The sequence below is a fragment of the Zingiber officinale genome, chromosome 2A (genome assembly GCF_018446385.1).
Source record: "Zingiber officinale cultivar Zhangliang chromosome 2A, Zo_v1.1, whole genome shotgun sequence".
NCBI classification, from domain to species: Eukaryota; Viridiplantae; Streptophyta; class Magnoliopsida; order Zingiberales; family Zingiberaceae; genus Zingiber; species Zingiber officinale.
Genome location: NC_055988.1, coordinates 130490950 through 130512818, shown reverse-complemented (window position 1 = coordinate 130512818; position 21869 = coordinate 130490950). Strand labels below are relative to the sequence as shown.

At 35.1% G+C, this 21869-nt stretch overlaps 1 protein-coding gene across 1 annotated transcript in view; it reads left to right on the top strand.

Annotated features, from left to right (window-relative positions):
* The window catches only part of LOC122042323 (probable UDP-N-acetylglucosamine--peptide N-acetylglucosaminyltransferase SEC), a 41277-nt gene extending 19574 nt beyond the window's left edge, over positions 1-21703 (top strand). The window contains exons 8-28 of the mRNA XM_042602365.1: positions 2760-2822; positions 2906-2984; positions 4183-4292; positions 4389-4442; positions 4528-4595; positions 4671-4773; positions 4923-5125; positions 5203-5299; positions 7281-7352; positions 7429-7505; positions 7593-7709; positions 8124-8208; positions 8290-8457; positions 10624-10734; positions 10835-10921; positions 11007-11134; positions 11301-11383; positions 20195-20300; positions 20387-20533; positions 20616-20736; positions 21278-21703. Coding sequence (XP_042458299.1) covers positions 2760-2822; positions 2906-2984; positions 4183-4292; positions 4389-4442; positions 4528-4595; positions 4671-4773; positions 4923-5125; positions 5203-5299; positions 7281-7352; positions 7429-7505; positions 7593-7709; positions 8124-8208; positions 8290-8457; positions 10624-10734; positions 10835-10921; positions 11007-11134; positions 11301-11383; positions 20195-20300; positions 20387-20533; positions 20616-20736; positions 21278-21391 — 2193 coding nt within the window. The 3' untranslated portion in view covers positions 21392-21703. The remainder of the gene's footprint in view (positions 1-2759; positions 2823-2905; positions 2985-4182; positions 4293-4388; positions 4443-4527; positions 4596-4670; positions 4774-4922; positions 5126-5202; positions 5300-7280; positions 7353-7428; positions 7506-7592; positions 7710-8123; positions 8209-8289; positions 8458-10623; positions 10735-10834; positions 10922-11006; positions 11135-11300; positions 11384-20194; positions 20301-20386; positions 20534-20615; positions 20737-21277) is intronic.
* The last annotated feature ends 166 nt before the right edge of the window (positions 21704-21869 follow it).

Genomic DNA, 21869 nt, shown 5'->3' with positions numbered 1-21869 from the left:
CACATTGTGTTGTTTTTTTTTTATCATGTTCCTTCATCATTTTTTTTTGGAAATATGGGGATTTTAATTCGTTTTCCTGTTGCCTTATAAGGTTTTTCTTATTTTCTTGCTTGATCATGTGGTTCTCTACCATGTCAATGATCAATTGAGGCCCCATATGGGCTATAAAAAGAACAAATAATATTTAATTTTATCTCAACCATAGTTTAGCTTTTCTTCAAAGAAATCTGCCATTATTCTAATTAGTTTTATATTTAATTGGTCCACCATGAACTAATAAATTAGAAACAATTTATTTTCACTAGAACTAGACCAAACAAAAAGTCTGGTACACCAAGTTGTTATGAGTTAGATCAAGTTATAAGAGTTGGTTATGTATATGTATATGTGTGTATAATATATAAGTATATATAATGAAATCAAGCAAATTCAATTACCAAGTTTTAAAAGCGTGTATAAGCAATATCCAGTTGACTCACTGTATATTGCATATGTGGTATGTGGGCGAAGATGTGGTCAACACTAAGAAAATAAAATTATTATTTGTATTGATAAACATGACAGACTTATACATGATAAATATATTAATCAACCCCATCCAATTTATGCTTCCACATAGAAAAATATTTCATGTAAAACACATGAAATATAACGTTGACATGCCTATACTTAATATCTAAGTGTATGTCACTTGCCAAACTTGTGTTTAAGTTAATATTTACAAGTTATTAAGTACTGAATAGAGTAACTTAAGGTTTAACTCAATTTGGTTAGGTAAAACGGTTTGAATCAACTAAATAGAATTATTTTAACCATATATGTATGCATATGTAAGGCCCATAAAATTTCGACCTGTGCCGAGGTCTTGGACTGGAACGATACGGTTTCAGTATCGTATCGTGCCGTGTCGATATAGTTTCAGTATTTTTTAAATATAAAATATATTAATTAAAAAATAAATTATTTAACATAAATATTTAAAAAACAAACAAAATAAACAATATAAAAAATAATCTTTTTAAAAAAGGAAAGATATGGAAATAGATAAATAAATAAATAAAAATTTTATTATAATTTTTAAATTAAAATAAATGAAATATAAAATTAATTAGATAATTTTATTAGGGTTTAATAAAGTCTCTTTAGATTATCTCTATCATAGTTAGGAGTTAGATTAAAATAATTAACCTAAGTTTAATTAAAAAAATTTGAAATCTGACACCACTCCCGAGCTCGCGCGACTTCGGTGCTGCCGCGGGCCGCGGGGATCGCATGACTCCTCTAGCATGACCGCGGTGGTTGTGCGACCCCTCTGCAGCAGCCACAGGGTCGCACGACGCCTCCACGACGGCAGCGGAAGCTGCTGTTGTGGGGTTGAGCGACCCCTCTGCTGCGGTCACAGGGTCGCACAACACATCACAGCTGTCGTGGGTCTGGTGCCGAGGTCGTGCCAGTGCCTCGCCGGGCGAAACGAGATGTTTCGACGTCTCGTTTCGCCCGTCTCGGCACGACACTTTAAACCATGGTCACATAATCACTCAAGCAGTCTCTTTTATGAACTATGTTAACTATAGATGTTTCCTTTATTTTTTTTTCTTCTCTTTTATTCCTCCTAAGAACATGAGTGCTCTCTTGTCAAATAACATTATTTATCATTTCACATGGCTCTAATAATTGTTGCTCCTAACAACATGGTATCAAAGAGTCTTGAGTGATTATACCATTTTGTTTGGAACATCAAAGATCAGAATCATACACAATCAACTTGGGAAGAAGTGAATGCTATCTTCTTATAACAGCATAAAAGACGAGAGAATAAAGAGAAAATTGATCACGATCAAATTTGCTTTATTTATTTATTTTTTTGATGTAACACATCACTTACAATTCTTATAACTTCATTTGATTCCTAAATATTTGGTCTACAAGACTATTTATTTGGATCAAACACATGTAATAAAAATAAATTTAAATACAAAATAACTGTTGCTAATACCTTGGTCAACAGTGAACCGATTTCATGTTAACACTAGACAGTAATGAACAAAAATACTTGCAATAAAATTAGCTAATCTTCATCTTCACTGTTGGCATGGAGCCTCAATTGGCCACTGTGGTAGAGAAGTACGTAACATTGTGGTTATGGTATCATGAACAGGCAAATTTATTTGGAAGAATGCTTCCTTCTATTTCCTCAATTATCTCTCAGGAGCTTGTGTAGGATTCTTTTGGTGTACTAGTTATTTTTTTGTTTTTTTTTGAAAATTACACACATCAGGGAATCATCCTTTTATACAGATGGATTTTTCTGGCTTAGCTGGTAATGCCTTCATTAGAAAAATTTGGAGCTTGAGGGCTTCCATGACCATATACGTCTAAAAAAAATATGGGATTCATTCGTTTTTATCTTCTTTAACCAACAAAGTAAAGGATTACTTCATGTTTGATATGTATAAAACTCAAAATTTCAAGGATAATAATTGGTGAAGTTTTTATAGAGATTGAACTGGATTCTGAAAGGTATTAACGTGCATTCCTTGTATAAATGTTCACGTGCATCAGGAATGTAAATTATAAAGTTTGGAATAATAATCATTCATGCAGCTCTAGATTTTGCATGTTACTCCTAAATCAAGGGGAAAGGCTGGCCGATAATCTTTCTGATATGTTCTACTGTTATGTGAATTAAATCAAGGAACATTTGGTTTCTAATTCACGGTGTCTTGTATCTAGATCTTTAAGGTTCTATTCTTTGTCAGGAAGCAGTTAAGCTTAAACCAAAATTTGCAGATGCCTACTTGAATCTAGGGAATGTTTACAAGGTAAGTCCTTGTTAGTTGTTCATACAATTTTACATTCTGGTGTTGGAGATAGACTTTATTGGTCTTTCTGTTTACTTTTCCAGTCCTTGAGAATGCCACAAGATGCTATTTTGTGCTATCAACATGCTATACAGGAACGCCCAACTTATGCGATGGCATATGGTTAGTATCTTCTTCATAGTGCAAAGTATGCTAGTTATATGAAACAAGCTAATTTATTTTCCTAGCTCCTCTTAATTTGTTGATGGCATGTTTATTTGCAGTGGAAAAAATTATAGACTCTGTTTCTTGGAGACCAGAAAGGATACATAGATTTATTTCTTGTGTATTTTTGCCAGGGGCATCATAAACGAATCTCAGTTGCTTGTTATGAAGGAAAAAGCAAATGCCTTCTCCTATGCCGGATAGAAAATCCTGCCAATCAATCATTCTTATTTTCTTTTACTGACTTTTGATCAAGGGATAAATGTTTTATGTGAAACAAGTGAAGACACTAGCAAGGAGGAAACAGCTATTCTTGTGATTATGCTGTGAACATAAACTATTACAACCTCATGTTCAGTTCATTTCTAATTTCCTAGATAAAGCTGGTCTTAGCAGTTCTTGTTGAGGTCATGGTGGTTATCAAGGTAATATTATCTGATGAGCATTTATCTCAACAAGATTAGTAGTTGCACTTTGAACATTACTAAAAATACTGCATGAGAACTTTCTTGATTGTTGTTCTTGAAGGGTGCTGGACAGGAACACCTTATGGACCTATTTACCCATTATCTACTAATTCCCCCACCCCACCCTACCCATCCCACTCCACCACACCCCACCCCCATTTTGTATGTTCAGGGAGCAAAATTTTTACCACCGTCTCTTTTTCTCCATTCTGTAGTATCATTGTCTATTTCCGATGATTATTCAGTCAGGTGTTCCTGAACCATTAGCAGTTTACTGCATGTGCCGGCATGTTGCCCTTGGAGAAGTCATTTCCTTAGTTGCTACTGTTGCATAGGAAAAGAATAATTCCGAGAGTGCTAATTCTTTTTTCTTATTGGCAACTTGACAATGTGTACGCCAAGCGCAAGCTAAAAGTATAAGTTAGCATATCATCATTTATCAGTGTGAGCTCCTTAGACCATACAAAAATTTGCTGTGACAATTATCTTGTGCAACTGACACCTTTCTATAAATGCCTCCCCCAGGTGTATTATAGAGGTAAATTGAAATGTGCCATTTGTTGTCATAGCTCCTAATTTTTGCATTGTGAACTGTTGATCTCTTTTGATTTTGTGGATAACATTGCTGCAAACTATATCTGAAGAGAGTTTATTATGCCAACTATGCATTGGGGATATACTCGATGCAGGAAATCTTGCTGGCATCTACTACGAACAAGGTCAACTTGACTTGGCAATCCTGCATTACAAGCAAGCTATCAATTGTGATTCTACTTTTGTTGAAGCTTATAATAATCTGGTAAGTTGCTTATGTTCCAATATGTGAAAATGTGGTGGCACTTCTACCTGGTGTTCCAGGTTAATATTAGTGATTGACTTTGTTGCACCTTAAAAGGGAAATGCTCTCAAAGATACTGGGCATGTGGAAGAGGCTATCAACTGCTATAGGGTAACTGTTTGATATGATTTTTACTCTTTTAAGATAGTTAATGCCTTGTTGAGCAACTTGTTTATAATATTTTTTTTTTGTCAAGTCATGCCTTGCTTTCCAACCCAGCCATCCACAAGCTCTGACAAATCTTGGCAACATATACATGGAATGGTAAGCTCTAGAAATGTTAGATGGCATTCTGCTGATAGTTCTGGTTGTCCCTCAATGAAACTTTTCTTCATGCAGCAACTGTATGGGCATTGCTGCATCATTCTATAAGGCAACTTTGTCAGTTACTACAGGACTCTCTGCACCCTTCAGCAACTTGGCTATGATATATAAGCAACAGGTAGAGTACTATGGCGGGCTTTTGCATCTCTAAATTGAGTTATTACATATTCCCTTATTTCATGGGAGACTGTCATATAATTTGTCTACCTTTTTGTTTATTTTCTTTGCCTCTAAATGGAAATTGATAGTTCTCTTGTATTAAACCAGGGAAATTATGCAGAAACAATAGCCTGTTATAATGAAGTTCTTCGAATTGATCCTTCTGCTGCTGATGGCCTTGTCAATAGAGGGAACACATTTAAGGAGATTGGTAGAGTTTCTGAAGCAATTCAAGATTATATACGAGCTGTGAATATCAGACCCACTATGCCTGAAGCTCATGCAAATTTGGCTTCGGCTTACAAAGATAGGTGATTTTTTCTTTGAATTTGGTTTGCTGTTGGATTATTTCGCTATCTTACATCTTTGCTTCATTCTCCTTGTGTAGTGGACTTGCAGAAGCAGCTATAAAGAGTTATAGACAGGCTTTGATGTTACGCCCAGATTTTCCTGAAGCGACTTGTAATCTTCTGCATACTTTACAGGTAAAAATATGCAGTTCTTCAAGCCTTGGGAATTATGCTCATTTAACTCTTTGTTTGTTTTAACAGTCTGTATTTTTCCTGTGAATTTTTATCTAGTCTTCTAATTACTAATTTATCATTTGTTTCTGACTAGTCTGTTCCTTTGCCTGAAAAATTTTGTTTAGTATGTGTTACATTGTACTGTGCTTTCCAAAGAGCAACTCTTCAAATTTCAAAATGCGTTGGAATCCCATTCTAAGGATTCTTGTGATTCTGGAGGATCCAGCTATAGGAGAATCAGGAACCGAGAGCTCTCTCCCTTTTTCTGTCGAACTTTTGGTCTTAAAAATGCTGGTTTACAATAAGTAGTCCCATGCTTCCACATAGCTTTTTTTTGTGTTTACTTTTGTGTTTGAGACTAGTACATAACTGGCGTATTTTGTGGCTTTCTAATTTGTTCAATTAGACTGATCAGTATCAGAGTTTATTTTTATCACTCCCCACTCTCTCTCTCTCTCTCTCTCTCTCTCTCTCTCTCTCATTGTTTGTTTCAGTTTCCTCCTTTTCTTTATACTGCCACATCAAGTCCTCTTCCTGCTCCATCATCCCTTCTCTCTCTCTCTGCCAGCTCCCTCTCTTCTCTCTTTCTTCCAATCACCCATTTACCTTTTCTTCTCTTCTCTTGCAAACATTTTCACCTCTACCCTTTCTGCCACCTTCACTTGACCCATCTCTCTCACCACCCTTCTCTCACCATTGTTTGCTTTTCCTTCCTTTAATCCCTTTACTCCCTCATAAAAGTAGGGCATTTGTATTCCTAACTCTAGGTTATTCTCTCTCTTTCTCTTAAGAATTCTCTCTTCATGTTCATCTAACCCTATGCCTCATTTTATTCTTTTCTTGTCTTCTCATTGTCATGGAATCCTAGACCTATGGGTCCAAATCTAATATTGGCTTATGAAATAGTATCACCATTTAACCTCTCCACCTCTTGACGAGAAGGATAAGATAATCTACTCTGCATGTTAAAATTTAGAAAGACACATTTACTTTGGTGTTAAGTAGCAGGTTATGTTTATATAGTATCACCATAAGAAAGTGGTGATTTTGAAGATTACTCATGCTATCTTAGATTTGTGGGAAAATTGTTTTGGAATGACCAGATATGTTCTCTGCATTTGGTATCATAAACAAATATCCATGTGAGAACCAAAAACCTAATGTTGGGAGCAGTGTTGACAGAGAAATTCTTGAAAATAACTTTTATAAGAAGTTAAACATTTGACTGTCTTATATCTGCTATTGACAAGAGATCCACTTCAAAACATTCTTTTGTTCCAAGTTATTTTATATTCTGTAACGAACAGTTCTCATGTAAAAAATATTAATGCCTTCATCATATCTATTACAAGATATAATTAATTTGTTTCTTGAGACAAGCTAGGCATGATTGATGTATATGTTAGCAATCACATAATGCCATCACTTTATCTCTGGTTATTTTTGTCTTTTCGACTTTTATATCTGTGATTCACTTGTACCTTTACTCCCTACTATGCAATCTTTTATATATGTCCCCGGGGTCATGATGCCGCGGTAGGACATCAAGGTTATCACCTAGGTATCTGCAGTTCGAATCCCAGCTACGGTGTATTTGCAGGAATTTTTCCTCCAAATGGGGGGCGTAACTAAAGGATGCTGGGCTTCTGAGCTGACCGTCGCGTGCGCTTCTCGATTTATCCTGGTGGCCGGTGGGAAACTTCCGTGGGGCCTGGCCTGGCCGGGCCGGTCGCCCCAGGGATAGTCAATGAGGCTAACTGAGATTATCAATTTTATATATGAGCCAAACTACTTATATATGATATCGTACATTTGAAGTTTCTAATATAGCAAACTGTGCAAACCGAGTTCATTCTGAGAGTAAACAACTATGGTTTTGTGTAAGTCACTCTTATCAATTTATGCTGCTTCTGACTATTCTTTCCATGTATTCATTTTACAGTGTGTTTGTGACTGGGACGACAGGGAGAAGAGGTTTTCAGAAGTTGAAAGCATCCTTAGAAGGCAGATAAAGGTTTTGAATTTTTTTTATTGATTCTCTTATACATATACGTCTGTACTAGATGGTCCCGATGAGTGTACAATTTCAGATGTCTGTTCTTCCAAGTGTGCAACCATTTCATGCTATTGCATACCCAATTGATAAAATGCTTGCATTGGAGATAAGGTGACTATTTACTGAATGCGACAGTAATATTATTGCCAATTTTTTTCCTTTCAATCTCTTCTGCTTATTGTTTTCATTTCTGTCCAGTCGAAGATATGCAGCGCACTGCTCAATAATTGCTTCACGTTATGGGCTTCCTGCTTTTGCCCATCCACTTCGTGTTCCTGTGAAGGCTGACAGTAAAAGTGGCAGACTAAGGGTGGGGTACGTTCCATCTGTTGTTTTGTGTATGCTGCATACTATAATTATTTATGATATTTAAGAACCTGGAACCTAAAAGTGATCCAGTTGGCTTTAGGCCGAGATGTGGATCTGACTGATGTGTTAACTACAAGGACAATTCTTTTATTTTAAGAGTATTCAAATGTATGATATATAAAAGGATTTTAAAAATTGATAGATACAGATGATTAAAACCGATAGAGAACTGATTGGACCAACCTAGTTCAACCTAGCATGTTAACTGTCTCAGCATGGATCAATTTATTCAATCCATGATTTGTTGCAGTTCTGCTCCATTAAACAGGCCTAGGGTGTGATTCTCAAATTCTCCAATTGAACTGACTGGTCTGGTCTTTGTAATTATTTTATCGACTCATTGTTTGGACAATCTTTCAGGTATATGAGTAGTGACTTTGGAAATCACCCACTGTCACATCTTATGGGCTCTGTCTTTGGAATGCACAATCAAGAGAACATTGAGGTTTGATTGGCCACATATTGGAATTATATTGTTGCCTGCTTTATTGTTTTGGTTCTCTTTTTTAGAAATTTTCATCTACAGGTTTTCTGTTATGCGTTGAGTCAAAACGATGGCAGTGAGTGGAGACAGCGCATCCAGTCTGAAGCAGAACATTTCATTGACGTGTCTTCAATGTCATCTGATTTGATTGCTAGAAAGATTAATGAGGATGGGATAAATATCCTAGTAAACCTCAATGGTTACACTAAGGTATTTTTATTTGGTTGAAGTTTTCAAGTTATGCTTCTATGGCAATTGCACAAATGGTTGCACAAGCTTTTATGTTTTATTACCAAAATCCTAGAAAAACACAGGTGAAATGTCAATTTAACTAGAACCTTAGTTTCAATACTGGAAAGATGTACTTTTTGCTTTAATGTTAGCGACAATACATATACATTTGGAGTGCTAAAAGCAGTCATCTTGAGGCTTAAAAGGTTGTTTGGCCAAAACAGTAAAAGGGCGGGCAGGGAAAGGTTTTTTTGGTTTACAGAAGATGATTATTTAAGATACATGCTTTAAGATACATGCTTATGATATATTGAACTTAAATTCTCCGTTGTTTGAAGCGAATTAACATTTGGCAGCTGATAACTATGATAATTCTTTCTCACTTGTCAGTACATATATGTGCTTTGGTAGCTGATAACTATGATAATCCTTTCTCACTTGTCAGTACATATACGTGCTTAATTTCTGTGTAGGTAGATGAATAAGATATAAGATACGAAGGGGAGGGTAAGGAGTGAAAAAAGTACCAAGTGAAATGGCCTTTTTTGTGTTTGTTTCTCATGCTTTCTCACCGATCCTATTTATTCATTCTAGTGAAGGGAGCAAATTTTTTTTAATGATTGATGGAATACACTCGAGTCGAATTTTAAGTAACTAGGAACAGGAAGGTACTAAGAACCCATATGGGCTAGGCACAATACATGGGTTCATGATGAGAAGTGAATCATACAAATAACAACAACAACAACCAAGTCTTTATCCCACTAAGTGAGCCGGCTATATGAATTCTTCTATACTATTGGACTTGATTCCATATTATATCTTTATTTATATTTAAATGAAATTGATTCTTTTTTATTATTGTTGACAAAGTCTTTTTGTTTTTTCTTGTCTTCCATTAATGTGCGTATTTGCTAATTGGGGTATCTATCGGTTGCTTAAATACCAGCCCATGCCAACTTAAACGTATCTCTTGCATGTCTATATCATCTTAAATGCATCTCTTACCGTCTTCTCTCAATACAAATGTTCTTATTTATTATCCTGTCCATTTTTGTATGTCCATACATTTACCTTATCATCCTCATCTATGTGACTCTTATTTTTGCTCGTGTGCTTGATTCATAGCTCAACATTCAGTTCATATAACATAACAAGTTTAACCATCATTTTGTAAAATTTTCATCTAAGCTTTAGAGGCTCAACACTTTGTCATCTCCTATCTTACTACATCTACTACTAATAAACTTAAATTCAATGTCTTTACTTTACTAAGCCTAAAACTTTTTATTTTCAGTATTTACCGTCAGGATTTGAGCTTAGTATTTACTCCATTTGTCTCATTGACAAAAAATAATGTCATGTGCAAACAACATATACCAAGGTAACATGTGTCCAATGTTCATCCATGACTAGCGTAAAATGATATGGACTTATAGTTGAATGTTGATGTGCATACCACAATGTAAGAATTCGTGTCTATAACATAATCTACATACAAATCAACCATGCCTATGAAAAGTATTAGATAATGTCGTGTTTAGTGACCTTGGATGTTTGAGCTTCTTTTTCCTATAGTTTTGCATAGGATCATAGAGGAAACAACAGAATGCAATTGGTCACTGAAAACATTACATATAAGGACAATGAACGATACATATACATGCCAAGGTTTTAGTGCCTCAACATGCCTTGAATAATACTGCAGTTGAGAATTGCAGTTGAGAATGATGTTTGAAACTGTTATTGAATTCAGTTTTCTTGATTGCAATACTGTTCCACACTGAAACTTTACATCAAATTCTTTAGCTTAACTAGAGCCATACAAATACTATGGCAAAGTTAAAACAAATTAAAATGAATACTAGTGTTTTGGTACAATATTCAGTATTACATGTGTTTCAGTCTTGTCTATCGACTAGCTTGACTAACAGAAAACAAAACACTCTGTACTTGCAGTCTAGTTCTTTAATTCTAAACATCATCTTAATATCCCACAGCTAGTCGTTGGCATCCAAAAAATCCTTCAAAGTAAATCAATCTTTATTAATAATGTTGGCATACTCCAATGACCAAGCTATTATAATATTAAATCTGATTATGGTTTCATATTTGTACAATTTTTAACCTAGTTCCATTATTTAGGGTGCCAGGAATGAAATTTTTGCAATGCAACCGGCACCGATCCAGGTTTCTTATATGGGGTTTCCGGGAACAACTGGTGCAAGTTATATTGATTACTTGGTAACTGATGAGGTAACCTGAAGTCACTTTCCATCTTTATTTGTTTAGCTACTAAAATTTAATTACACGTTATGTTGAAAATTTACTTCTGATATCCTGTTTTCTTTTGCAGTTTGTTTCTCCTACACGTTTATCACATATTTATTCAGAAAAGCTAGTTCATCTTCCTCATTGTTATTTTGTGAATGACTATAAACAGGTTACTTAGATTTGAAATCTATTTTTGTCATTATGTTATTGGCGGTGAAACATTTTGATAATGCTGTTAAAGTTGCACGTGACAGAAAAATCGTGATGTTCTGGTTCCTATCAGTCGGCATAAACGCGCAGACTATGGTTTACCAGAAGATAAATTTGTTTTTGCATGTTTCAACCAGCTGTACAAGATGGACCCAGATATATTCAATACCTGGTAATTCACAAAATGCAATAATTTATTGTTAAATGCCATCAATCTCCAGTTGTTGGATGTATTTAGTTATGTCACTATAGACACTTCTTGCTAGCAGTAAATAATTGGGGTTGTCCTCTGTCTCTTAGTATGCTTAGAAGTTTTTTTTTTTCACTACGGATTGCAGGTGCAATATTCTGAACCGTGTTCCCAGTAGTGCATTGTGGCTGCTACGATTTCCAGCAGCTGGTGAGACAAGATTGCGTGCATGTGAGTATGTTATACTAGTTGAATTTGATTTTTGATCTGGTTGGATTAGGTTCTTTGTTAGAATAAAACCTGTATAAAATTACATTTATTGAATTTGGTTTTGATCTGGTTCATCGGGTTAATTGTTTTTAAATAACCATCTTAATTTTTGAGCTCTTCAACTCTGAGATGCAAGGCTGAAAATTGTCACTGTAGGTGGATGCAATATGTATCCATTAATGAAGTATGAAATGTCATAAACACTGGATGCTATGTGTGGCCATACTATGTTGTGACTATTTAGGCAGATCAAGTAAATTGTTACATAGAGGGCTACAATAACTAAAGTGGACTATATATTATTTTTTACCCAAATGGTATTTCTTATTAGTTGGAGTATCTCTATTAATGTATTATCAGTCCTTAGGCTCCTCAACTTTAGTTGGAGTCTATTAATGTATTACAATAACTAAAGTGTGCCTTAAGGCAGCATGGTTTCTTGAAGCATTTGACATCCAAACCATATAATTATTTATACATTTTATTGTTACTATCACACTTAAACCTTTCATTAATATAAATTGTATGTTCAATTGAGTGATTGTTTGTAACTGAATCTAACCTATGTTTGACTTAAATCTAGGTTTTGCCTGTTCGCTTAATGAAAAATGAGAAGTTGCTACTGTAGTAGTGAGTTTTCATACGATAACCTTTAGTGTACTCAATTTTATAATTATACTTTTGAAGAGTACACTCATTATTCTAATTATATTTTAAAACAGTTTGATTAACAGTGAATTCTATTGTCCTGTAAAAAGTTTGAAGGTTTGCTATAGAAGCTATGTGATTTGATGTTTATACATTTTGGTTTAACTATGAATTCTAAACTGGACCACTACCTATGGGCTTTCTTCCCAGATTATGCACCCACTTGCTCCTTGAGTCCTTGTCCCTAATTCACTTAAATGTTGCAATGATTTTAGGCTCCTCAACTTTCTTCTGTCAAATCGTAAGCTTGATTCCTAAAAAGGAGAAAGGAAAGAAGCACCAAAGAAAGAACGTAGAAAAAAATTTCATATGAAAAAGATTGTGAAATATTTTTCAGCTAGTTGTTTCCTTTGATGGGAGAGAGGAGGGGTTAAATAATAAATACATTTGAAAGGATTTAAGCTGCATTCTATGTGAAAGTGAGTTATTCCACCAAAATCAGATGAAAGCAATATAGAGGGAAAATGGAGAAAGTTTTTTGATTGAATTTTCTTTCCTTTTTCTTTTTTCATCAAAGCAAACAGAGAAAACGTGCAATTGGGAAAAAAAATTCTGACACCTTATTTCTTTCCTAGTTTTCTTCTCTAGGAAACACACCTTTAATATTTAATTCATCAAGATGATTGAGTAACGTTGGTTTTTCTAGTTATTATTGAGGACGGATTTGTGATTATGTAAATGCACTTGATCCTAGATATATAATTAATCCAATATATATATATATATATATATATATAGGTAGAAGGACTACCTAGGATTTTTTTTATTTGCCTCATTAATTCACGTAGTTTCAAGTCCCGATTCTTTTCAAAGCCAACTTCTTTGTGCACGGTCTTACCACCTCTAGCCAAGTTGTTGTCACCCACATTTAATTACTCTTTTAACAATCAACAACTCACTAACCCACGTAGGTGGTCTCCTTCAAGTTGGGGTTGCTTGCTCTATAGCGTAGATTGGTGGGGATGATATGAAAAATTATAACTTGAATACAAGGTGAGTGAGGTTAGAATAGGTGCAAGAAATTTATGTTCCACTCTTTCCTTTTTGCCCTGCATAAATTGGATATGAAATAAGTATATTTATAATTTTTTTTATATAGTTTAGTTTGACATTTGATATCTCCAAGCTTTCATCGCTTGACAGAGTTGAGGTGGTGTCAATCAAGGTTTAAAATTTCGACCCGTGTTGAGATTTCGGTCTTAGACCGGAACGATACAGGTTCGGTATAGTATCGTGTCGTGCCAGTACAGTTTCAATATTTTTTTTATTTATATATAGTAATTATAAGATAAATATTTTTGTATAATTCTTCAATTATTGAATAATTTAATATTGTTAGAAAAAATAATTAAAAATATTTTTATTTAAATAAAATTGATATATCAATAACTCTAAATAAATGGATCTATCTATAATAATAAGTATATAAATTAATACAAGATATTACTTTATATAATAATAATAATTATATAAATTAACTATTTATTCATTTATTTAATTATTAATTAAATAATATAAATTATAAAGAGTAACAAATATCAAGTAAAAAATAAAAACTAATAAAAAAAATATCAGAATATAAATATAATTTATTAGAATTTTTTAATTTTTTTTAGATTTTTTTAAAGAATTCAGAATATTAATTAATAAAATTTATTTAATTTATTTTAATTTTAAATATATTATATTAGGATAATTTAATTATGATTTATAAAAGTATGTTCGTAATATCACACATCCTTAGGAATTGTTTAAATTAATTAAATAAAATAATTATTTATCAGGAAAAAAGAAACGCATCTGCGATCGATTGCTTGTGATCGTTTCGAGAGGCGTCCGACGATGCCGGAAGTGTCGTCGGATTCGTCCGACAGCGCCGACAGGTCGTCCGGCAACTCCTTCGGAGATGCCAAAGTCGTTGCGGGACACTTCTGGTGCCGTCAGAGGCGTCGCCGGAGGCGTCCTGCGTCTCCTCCAGTGCAGCCGAGACGGGGACACCTCCTGTGCTAGTTTCGACTCCCAATAATAAAAACCGTCAGTGCCGGGTGGCAGGGAACGACATTTCATTCCTTGGTGTCAACAATGCCGACATTTGTGCCAAAGGAAAAGGGGCTTTGGTGGTGGAAGAATAGGAAGAAGCATAGGAGTGTCAAAGGTGTGACGAAGGAGAAGTTGGTGACCGCTTATCCGTATCGAAGATTTCGCATGCTCGCCAATGAGCGGAATGAAATGTTTCTCCAACTTGAGATTTTAAATGATGATTTTTTGGATTTTTGTTACCTTCCCTAATAACTTGAGTGGGGATATTGAGGTAAGTCATCCATGATTTACCTCTCCATGTTGATCCTGGGACGGGTTGGCGGGGGCGTTGGAGGCGAGCAGTCGCCTTTTGCCACCTTGAGTGGGGATATTGAATAAGTGTGGTTTACTTCATATCTGCCTCATTCCAAGTTTTATCTAGGGGAGGGCATGGAGTTACATCCTCTCCCCTGCCACCCCCTCCTTGTTATGCCTAGTTGGGTTAGTCTACATCAGGACATCGTCCCCCAAAGCAGAGCTTTCTTTCTTCATCTGCTCACAAAATGCTGTCGGTATTCTGATTTTCACGTCTTGTGATGGTGTGATCTACCTTACAAATCACATTGCCGATCCTTTCTGGGCAGGCTTCATTCTTTCCCTTCATCAGGTCTTGTATCCTCTGGAAAACCTCCATCAGAGATTACTCATGAAGCAGACTGGTACTGATCCATTCCCAAATTGATGAGAAGCAGCGTTGATTTTGTCTTCTTGCATTAAATTGGTCCACATGATCCACATAGGTGTTATTTAACACAATGTCTATACTGCTATCATAGTTCTTCCCTGTCGATCAACCACAACCCAATGGAACATATCTCTTGTCAGCATATTGGTAGATATGGACTCATGTTTGCTTATGATTTGGTTCTAGGCCATTGTGGCCAAAATCATCTCATTCTTGGAAGGATTATGAGCTCTTTACAAAGACATATTATAGGATCGAGATAATCATTGATCACATATATGCAGCGGATTAAACTGTTCTAATTTTCAAGGTTGAAATTAACTTTGAAATCAATCAGGAGTTTTTAAATGATAAACTAAAGTTAGAAGTAGGAATGAAAATAACATAGTGATTTAATGTGGGTCGATAGCTTTTAGGTTCCTGTTCCACGATTTAGTGATTCGTTAGGTGAATCACTCGTCAAAATTCCCAGTATATTTTCTCCTTTTTGAAAATACTTCAGAGGCGGGGAAACTTTTACATTGGTTTTTGCTGACTTGACTTCTGAATGATCACCTGTCATCATTTGGGCGATCAACTCTAAATAAATTAGAATTGCTAGGTTTCTATCTAAGAATTGTACGGCCTCCCTTTTTGTGGTCGACTAATTCTTGCAATCTGATCGACCAATATTCTATTTTTTGAAATATTAAATGACAAGTATAACATAACATTGATTAGTAATGAGAAAGAGTTGAATTGTTGTTCAACTATGATTATGGCTTAGGAAGCTAGGTCCAATGGAGCATTTTTTTTTCATAGCTCAAATGACTTGTCAACTGCATGTTTCACTTTGACTTAGAAGCTCGTATTAGTTTCTTGGTTAAGTCAATCGCCCAGGTTGCAAAAGACTACTCTTGTCACTAGATTTAGAGGCGTTCCCTCATAACCTTCCTTGCTAGAAGGTCCTTTATTGTCTGTGCCTGGTATTCAGTTATCCTTGACTTGTTGGGACTTCTTACCTTTCTGGTATTCGGTCCTCTTGACTTATCAGGACTTCTTGCATTTGTTAAATGCCAGTTTACTAGGCCCATTTGCACTTCTCCTGGTTTGTACTTGATCTATTTTTCATTGTTTGCCAATGTCTAATCCACTTTTCATTTGGATTTTACTCTTGCTAACTCCTGTTGGTCTTTCCCATTGCTTTCGCAATGTTTCTTTTAAGTTTTCCTTCACCTTCACATTGTACACTAATTAGATTACACGATAGTTAAACTTTAAACCCTTTGTCATTAATTAAAACACTTGTTTGATTATTTGATACTGCGTACACCAAAACATTCTTGTTCCCTAGCACGAATGATTCCCATGCCACACGGTGGCTTTTTTTCCACTTTCAACTTTACTTCCACCTATGGAGACAATAAGATCTGGCCAACAGCTTCCTCCAAGATATAGAAGCCCAAATGCTTTTACAACAATTGCTTGCAATCCAAAACCTTTTAGTACTTCACCACTCATCTATCCTAAGACTTCTCATGATGGTGTCTTCTTGGCTATAAAGTTAGACTTTAACCAGGATGTCAAACCATAACACTGGTAGTCATTCTAGATTTAGTTTAGTTCCTTATGTGAAGTAATCGGTTATTGTTTAGGTTTTATATCACATTTATGAGTCTGAACTTAGCATTTTGATCAATGGATGAATTAATCAAGCTAATAGTTCAATTCTCTTTGTTATAATTCAAACCATATACTCTCACATATACATTTTCTTGCTTAGTCGGACAATTCTATGGGACATGATTTGAAATCTCGTTCTGTGTCAATGACATGATCGAAATGTATTGTATTGTTAAGTTATCAAAACTCAAAACTACTCGACAAGGGGAATTTATGTTGTGTTGTGTCAATCATGTCGATCAGTATCATGTCATACTGTATTCGACACCCTTTGAAATGCTACAAAATGCATCAAGATGATGTGAAATAATGTTTCTTATTCTTTTTAGTTTTTGTTCATAATGTCAAAATTATAACATTTCACATGGGATTTAGGAATACAAATGTGTTCTCTTCTTATTCTACTATTTCATTGCCTCCCTCCTCTCCCATCCAATTCTCTACCGGCTATATGTCAAACCAGTGATACCGTGCTGAAATAGTATTGTCCTATTTAAAATTTGAAACTCTGACTTGATTTTGAACCTTGCTATGGGCCATTTAGGGATTTAATTTGATGTTACCTAAATGGACAATCCTAGGACATCTCACTTAGGGATTTTGTTTCAATTACCCACTAGGTGGATCCATTTATTAAACATTTGCCTGAAAGTCCATACTACCTAGCAATCTAATGCGCAACTCTTGTCCTTTTTCATCCGGGTTTGGGACCGACATTGGTGTTGACCCACCTTGTGAGATAAGCCTGTGCAGTTGTTGTTGTATCGGCTAGGTGGACGAGACTCGAGAGGGTCAAGTGGTGGAAGCCCAATAGTCTATTGGATGCAAACTAGGAATTAGATTAAAATTTTGAATTTTGGTTGTTTGGTAATCATCCTATTTTGCTAGCCACCCAGTGAAGGTAATAGTATTTTTTGATTTTCTTATTCTTTCATAGTTTCGATTAGGATGGAACTATCATATGTAGATCTAACCACGGTTTGGAACCGAATATTTGACGATTCGGAATCGACAATTTGATGGTTTGGAACTGTCAGTGGTTACGGTTCACGGTTCATAACCACCAGTTCACGATTCAAGATTAGTATTATTTTTTTTAAAAAAAAGCTCGGTGCACGAAGCTCTTGCCAATGCGGGGTCCTAGGAAGTGTTTAATTACGTAGCCCTAGGACGTGAACCCGTGACCTCCAGGTTATATATTAACAACTTTACCGTTGTGCCAAGGTTTTCCTTCATTATTTTTTTTAAATAAAAATTATAAATTTATATCAAAATATAGAAAATGGTTTACACTTACGTAAGTTGTCTACGTATCCTTGATGATTTTAAAGGAGTATTTAAACCTTAGAAGTATGGTCATTAGTACTTCTTTGTATCTCAAGTGTCGAAATTTCCTCGGGCTTATCATCGAAAAATTGAATATCGTGATCTTTATTTGGATTTCCTTGTCCCTTCGAAATCGAGATGATGAATCTCCTCCTCCCACTATAATTAGAGAATTGAAATCGAAAGCGATTAAGATTTCAGATTAAAAGATAATAGTGGAGAAGATGGTATGAAAATGATGAAATGAGTTCCTTATTTATATAATTTGGAGAATAACAAATACTAAATCGTAGTTATTGATAAAAAACGATCAAATAATTTGAACCTTTTAAAAAATAAAAAAATTCTCCCTCTCTCCCAACTGTTAGAACCATCAGTCTAATGGTTGGAATTACTTTTACTCATTCCCTCTAAGTTTTAAATCGCACTAGTATAAACGAACGGTTACAGAGAGAAATTATTTACTCTCTTACTCTTCTTTTTATATATCAAAAGATAACTATTGATTAGTTATTAAATAATTAACTATCATATATGGATATCAATATGCTCTAGTATAATTGGTTAGGATACTTGGTTGTCACCCAAAAGACCGGGTTCAAATCCCGGCAACGCAATTTTTTTTTTAATAAATTTTCATTAAAAAAAACATATATAAAAAAAAAAAAATCAGTTGAACTGTCGGTTCCGGTTATTGGGCCATTGAACTGTAACCGGCTTGGCTAGGGCCCGGGGCCAGGCTGGTTACGGTTCAGGCCTAGTAATCGGGTCAACGGCCCAGTCGGGCCGATTACGGTTCACGCCCGGTAATCGGGTCAACGGGTAATCGGTCTGTACAGACCCAATCCATGGTAGGGTCTAATCATATGTAGTAAAGAACTTTCGATTAATAATGGGATATTTCTCCTCCCTGTTTGAGGATCTTTTTCTCTGTATGAGATAGTTTCCCCTTCCTTGCCAATTTATCCTAATTTTCTATGTGATTCAAGTGACCAATTTTGGTGCTATATCAATCATAATGTTCTTCTGTTACACTATTTATTTACATTTAACATTGAATTTATTATTATTTTGATCCTTATGTTGTAGATGGGATCTCAAACTGCCAAACACAAGAAGTATATTAGTTTATTGATATCGAATTTATGTTGACGGCAATCCTTAGATTGTTTAGTAAAAAGTGCTCAAGGGTCAAATTGTCCAAAAAATAAGAAAACGATTTGTGAATTTTTTTGCATTGATCTCAGTTTGTCATCTATGTTCCATTTTTCAAGTAAACCAAGACACAACTTGTGATATAAAATTTATTCTTCACAATCTTTGATTTACAATTTATTGATTTATGATATACTGAGTGTACAGAGATGCATTATGTATTGAATGAATAATCAAGCTGCTAACTATATTGCAAAGAACCATTTTTTTCCCAACGAATACACTAAGCACATTAATGTTGATGATTTCTTTACTAGACACTCTGTATATATATAAAAAAGCACATAATACACATCTTTTGATTAATATATTGACAATATTTTCAAAAATCTTTTTGTTAGGAATCAATTTTTTTATTTTTTATCCATCTGAACATGTTTGATATTTATGCTCCAGCCTCTAGGTAGTTTGAATTCCATATTAGTCCCACATGTTTTTATTAAGATTTTTAATTTGTAAATTTTTATTTAGTGTGGTTTATATGTGCCATAATAAGTTAAAGTTTCCACTATTTTGGCTTCAACTTTATATAAGACTATTTGACTCCTAATGTTTTGATTGATTTTGATCAAATTTTAATTATTTCTTACTATATTAGTTCATTTTGGAGTTGTATTACAATTTTACTCCTTTTGATTGCTCCAGCTAAACCCTCCTTGTGAACTGGCTGTATTAGGGATAGAATAAAAAAAAAATGTTTTTGAATATTCCTAATGTTGTAATAGGGATAGAATTACAGAAAAGAAACGAGTGGAAAAGATCTGACAGATGCACTTAGCTGGTGATGTACAAATAAATGAAGCTTAGGGCTGTCAGTTTTGTGTTGTGAAGTCCATAAGATGCCATGACCTAATGCCTTGGGATGAAGAGACCGAACCTTTCATGTATTATTTGTGATGTAGGGACAGAAGGAATCAAATTTTCATGCTGGTTCAATTAGTCTGTCTGGGGGTCATTAGTCCTGTTAGTTTCTGGTGATTGATGTGTGCGCATACTGTTTCATGGACACAAAATACATGTTACACTTGCATCCATGCATGAACCTATGCAACCAATCTAATTTTTATTCTTGGTTTCTTACGAATATGGATGTGCAGATGCTGCTGCTCAGGGTGTTAAGCCAGATCAGATCATATTCACAGATGTTGCTGCAAAGAATGAGCACATCAGACGCAGTGCTCTGGCTGACCTATTTCTTGATACGTGTGTGATTATTCTCATTCTCCTGCTAAATCTGTTCTCTATATGTTCCTCAGACATTATTCATTGGATAAAACATTAAATTTCAGGCCTCTGTGTAATGGACATACGACTGGCACAGATGTGCTGTGGGCTGGTTTGCCAATGGTAACACTTCCGTTGGATAAAATGGCTACCAGGGTGGCCGGATCTCTTTGTCTTGCCACTGGAGTAGGGGAGGAGATGATTGTTTACAGGTAATTCCATGCAGTCCTATGTTTTGCTTGTTCTAGTAGTTGACACAGAATCACAATTTACTTTGATTTTGTTGTATATTAGCTTAAAAGAGTATGAAGAAAGAGCAGTAGGTTTGGCAGAAAATCCTGTAAGGCTTCAGGCGCTTTCTAGTAGGCTAAAGGCGGCTCGGATGACTTGTCCACTATTTGACACCAAGAGATGGGTAAAGTTAAATCCAATCAAGCTCGTTTTATAGCTTCCCATCTTTTCTTTCCTCCCATGTACGCTGCATGCTCGTATGGATGATTATATGCACAAATATATAAAAAGACCTTGATAAATCAAAATAGCTCCAAATCACAAGATGATATCATGTTTGGGCTTCCATACTCCCTCGAATACAAATTTGGTGTTAGTTTGAATTTAGAACTCTTCTGGTCCACGAAAGTGTTTCAGTCAAAACATTTTGATGACCAAAATAGCTCTAAATCACAAACCAGGACCATATTTAATGTCCTCACTTGCTCATGAATCCAAGTGTAATGTCAGTTTGTGGTTTATTGCTGTATTTGTCTATCAAATACGAGGGAAGAGGTGTGCCTTTTGGGATCTAAATTGGTGTGCGTCATTAGTGTGTGATTTGGGATCAACTTGAAAGTGAGGTTCATAATTTGGTCAATTTCCCACAAAGTTATGTACCTTTTAGGCTTGCAACATTGGCTCAAGTGTTATAACAATGTAGGGTTACTATGGAAAAATTGCAGGTTAGGAATCTGGAGAGGGCATACTTCAAGATGTGGAACTTGTACTGTGTTGGCAATCATCCTCAGCCCTTCAAAGTGACAGAAAATGATGATGAGTTCCCATTCGACAGATAGACCAAGAAGGGAGTTGCTTAATTCCATTGGATTTGCTTTCCAAATCCTGCACTGTAACATTTTCCTACACACGATATCCATTTAGGTAGAGATGGTTTTATGAAGAGGCTAGTTTGCTGTTGCTGAGGCCCGTGTATGTAGCAAAAGTATACACGTTGTGTTGTTGGACACTGGTGTGTCATACTCGTTTCTTTTAGTTATTTCGATGATGTATTTGTACAAATATATCGTAATTAAGATGCATAAGCTGGGGCTGCCAGTGGAGGTGCGTGTCAAGACCCAAACCCCTAATTCAAATTATGTTTTTCCAAAGTGTTCAATGCATCAGTTAAATCAGCCTTTATTTGTAAACGACGATGCAAAAGGTGCATTTATTGTAATTAGTACATGATTTTATACAAACATATTTACAACTGAACAAGAGTGAATTTTTTAAAAACTTGAGTGCATTTTTGACCAACCAGAATTTAAAATTTAT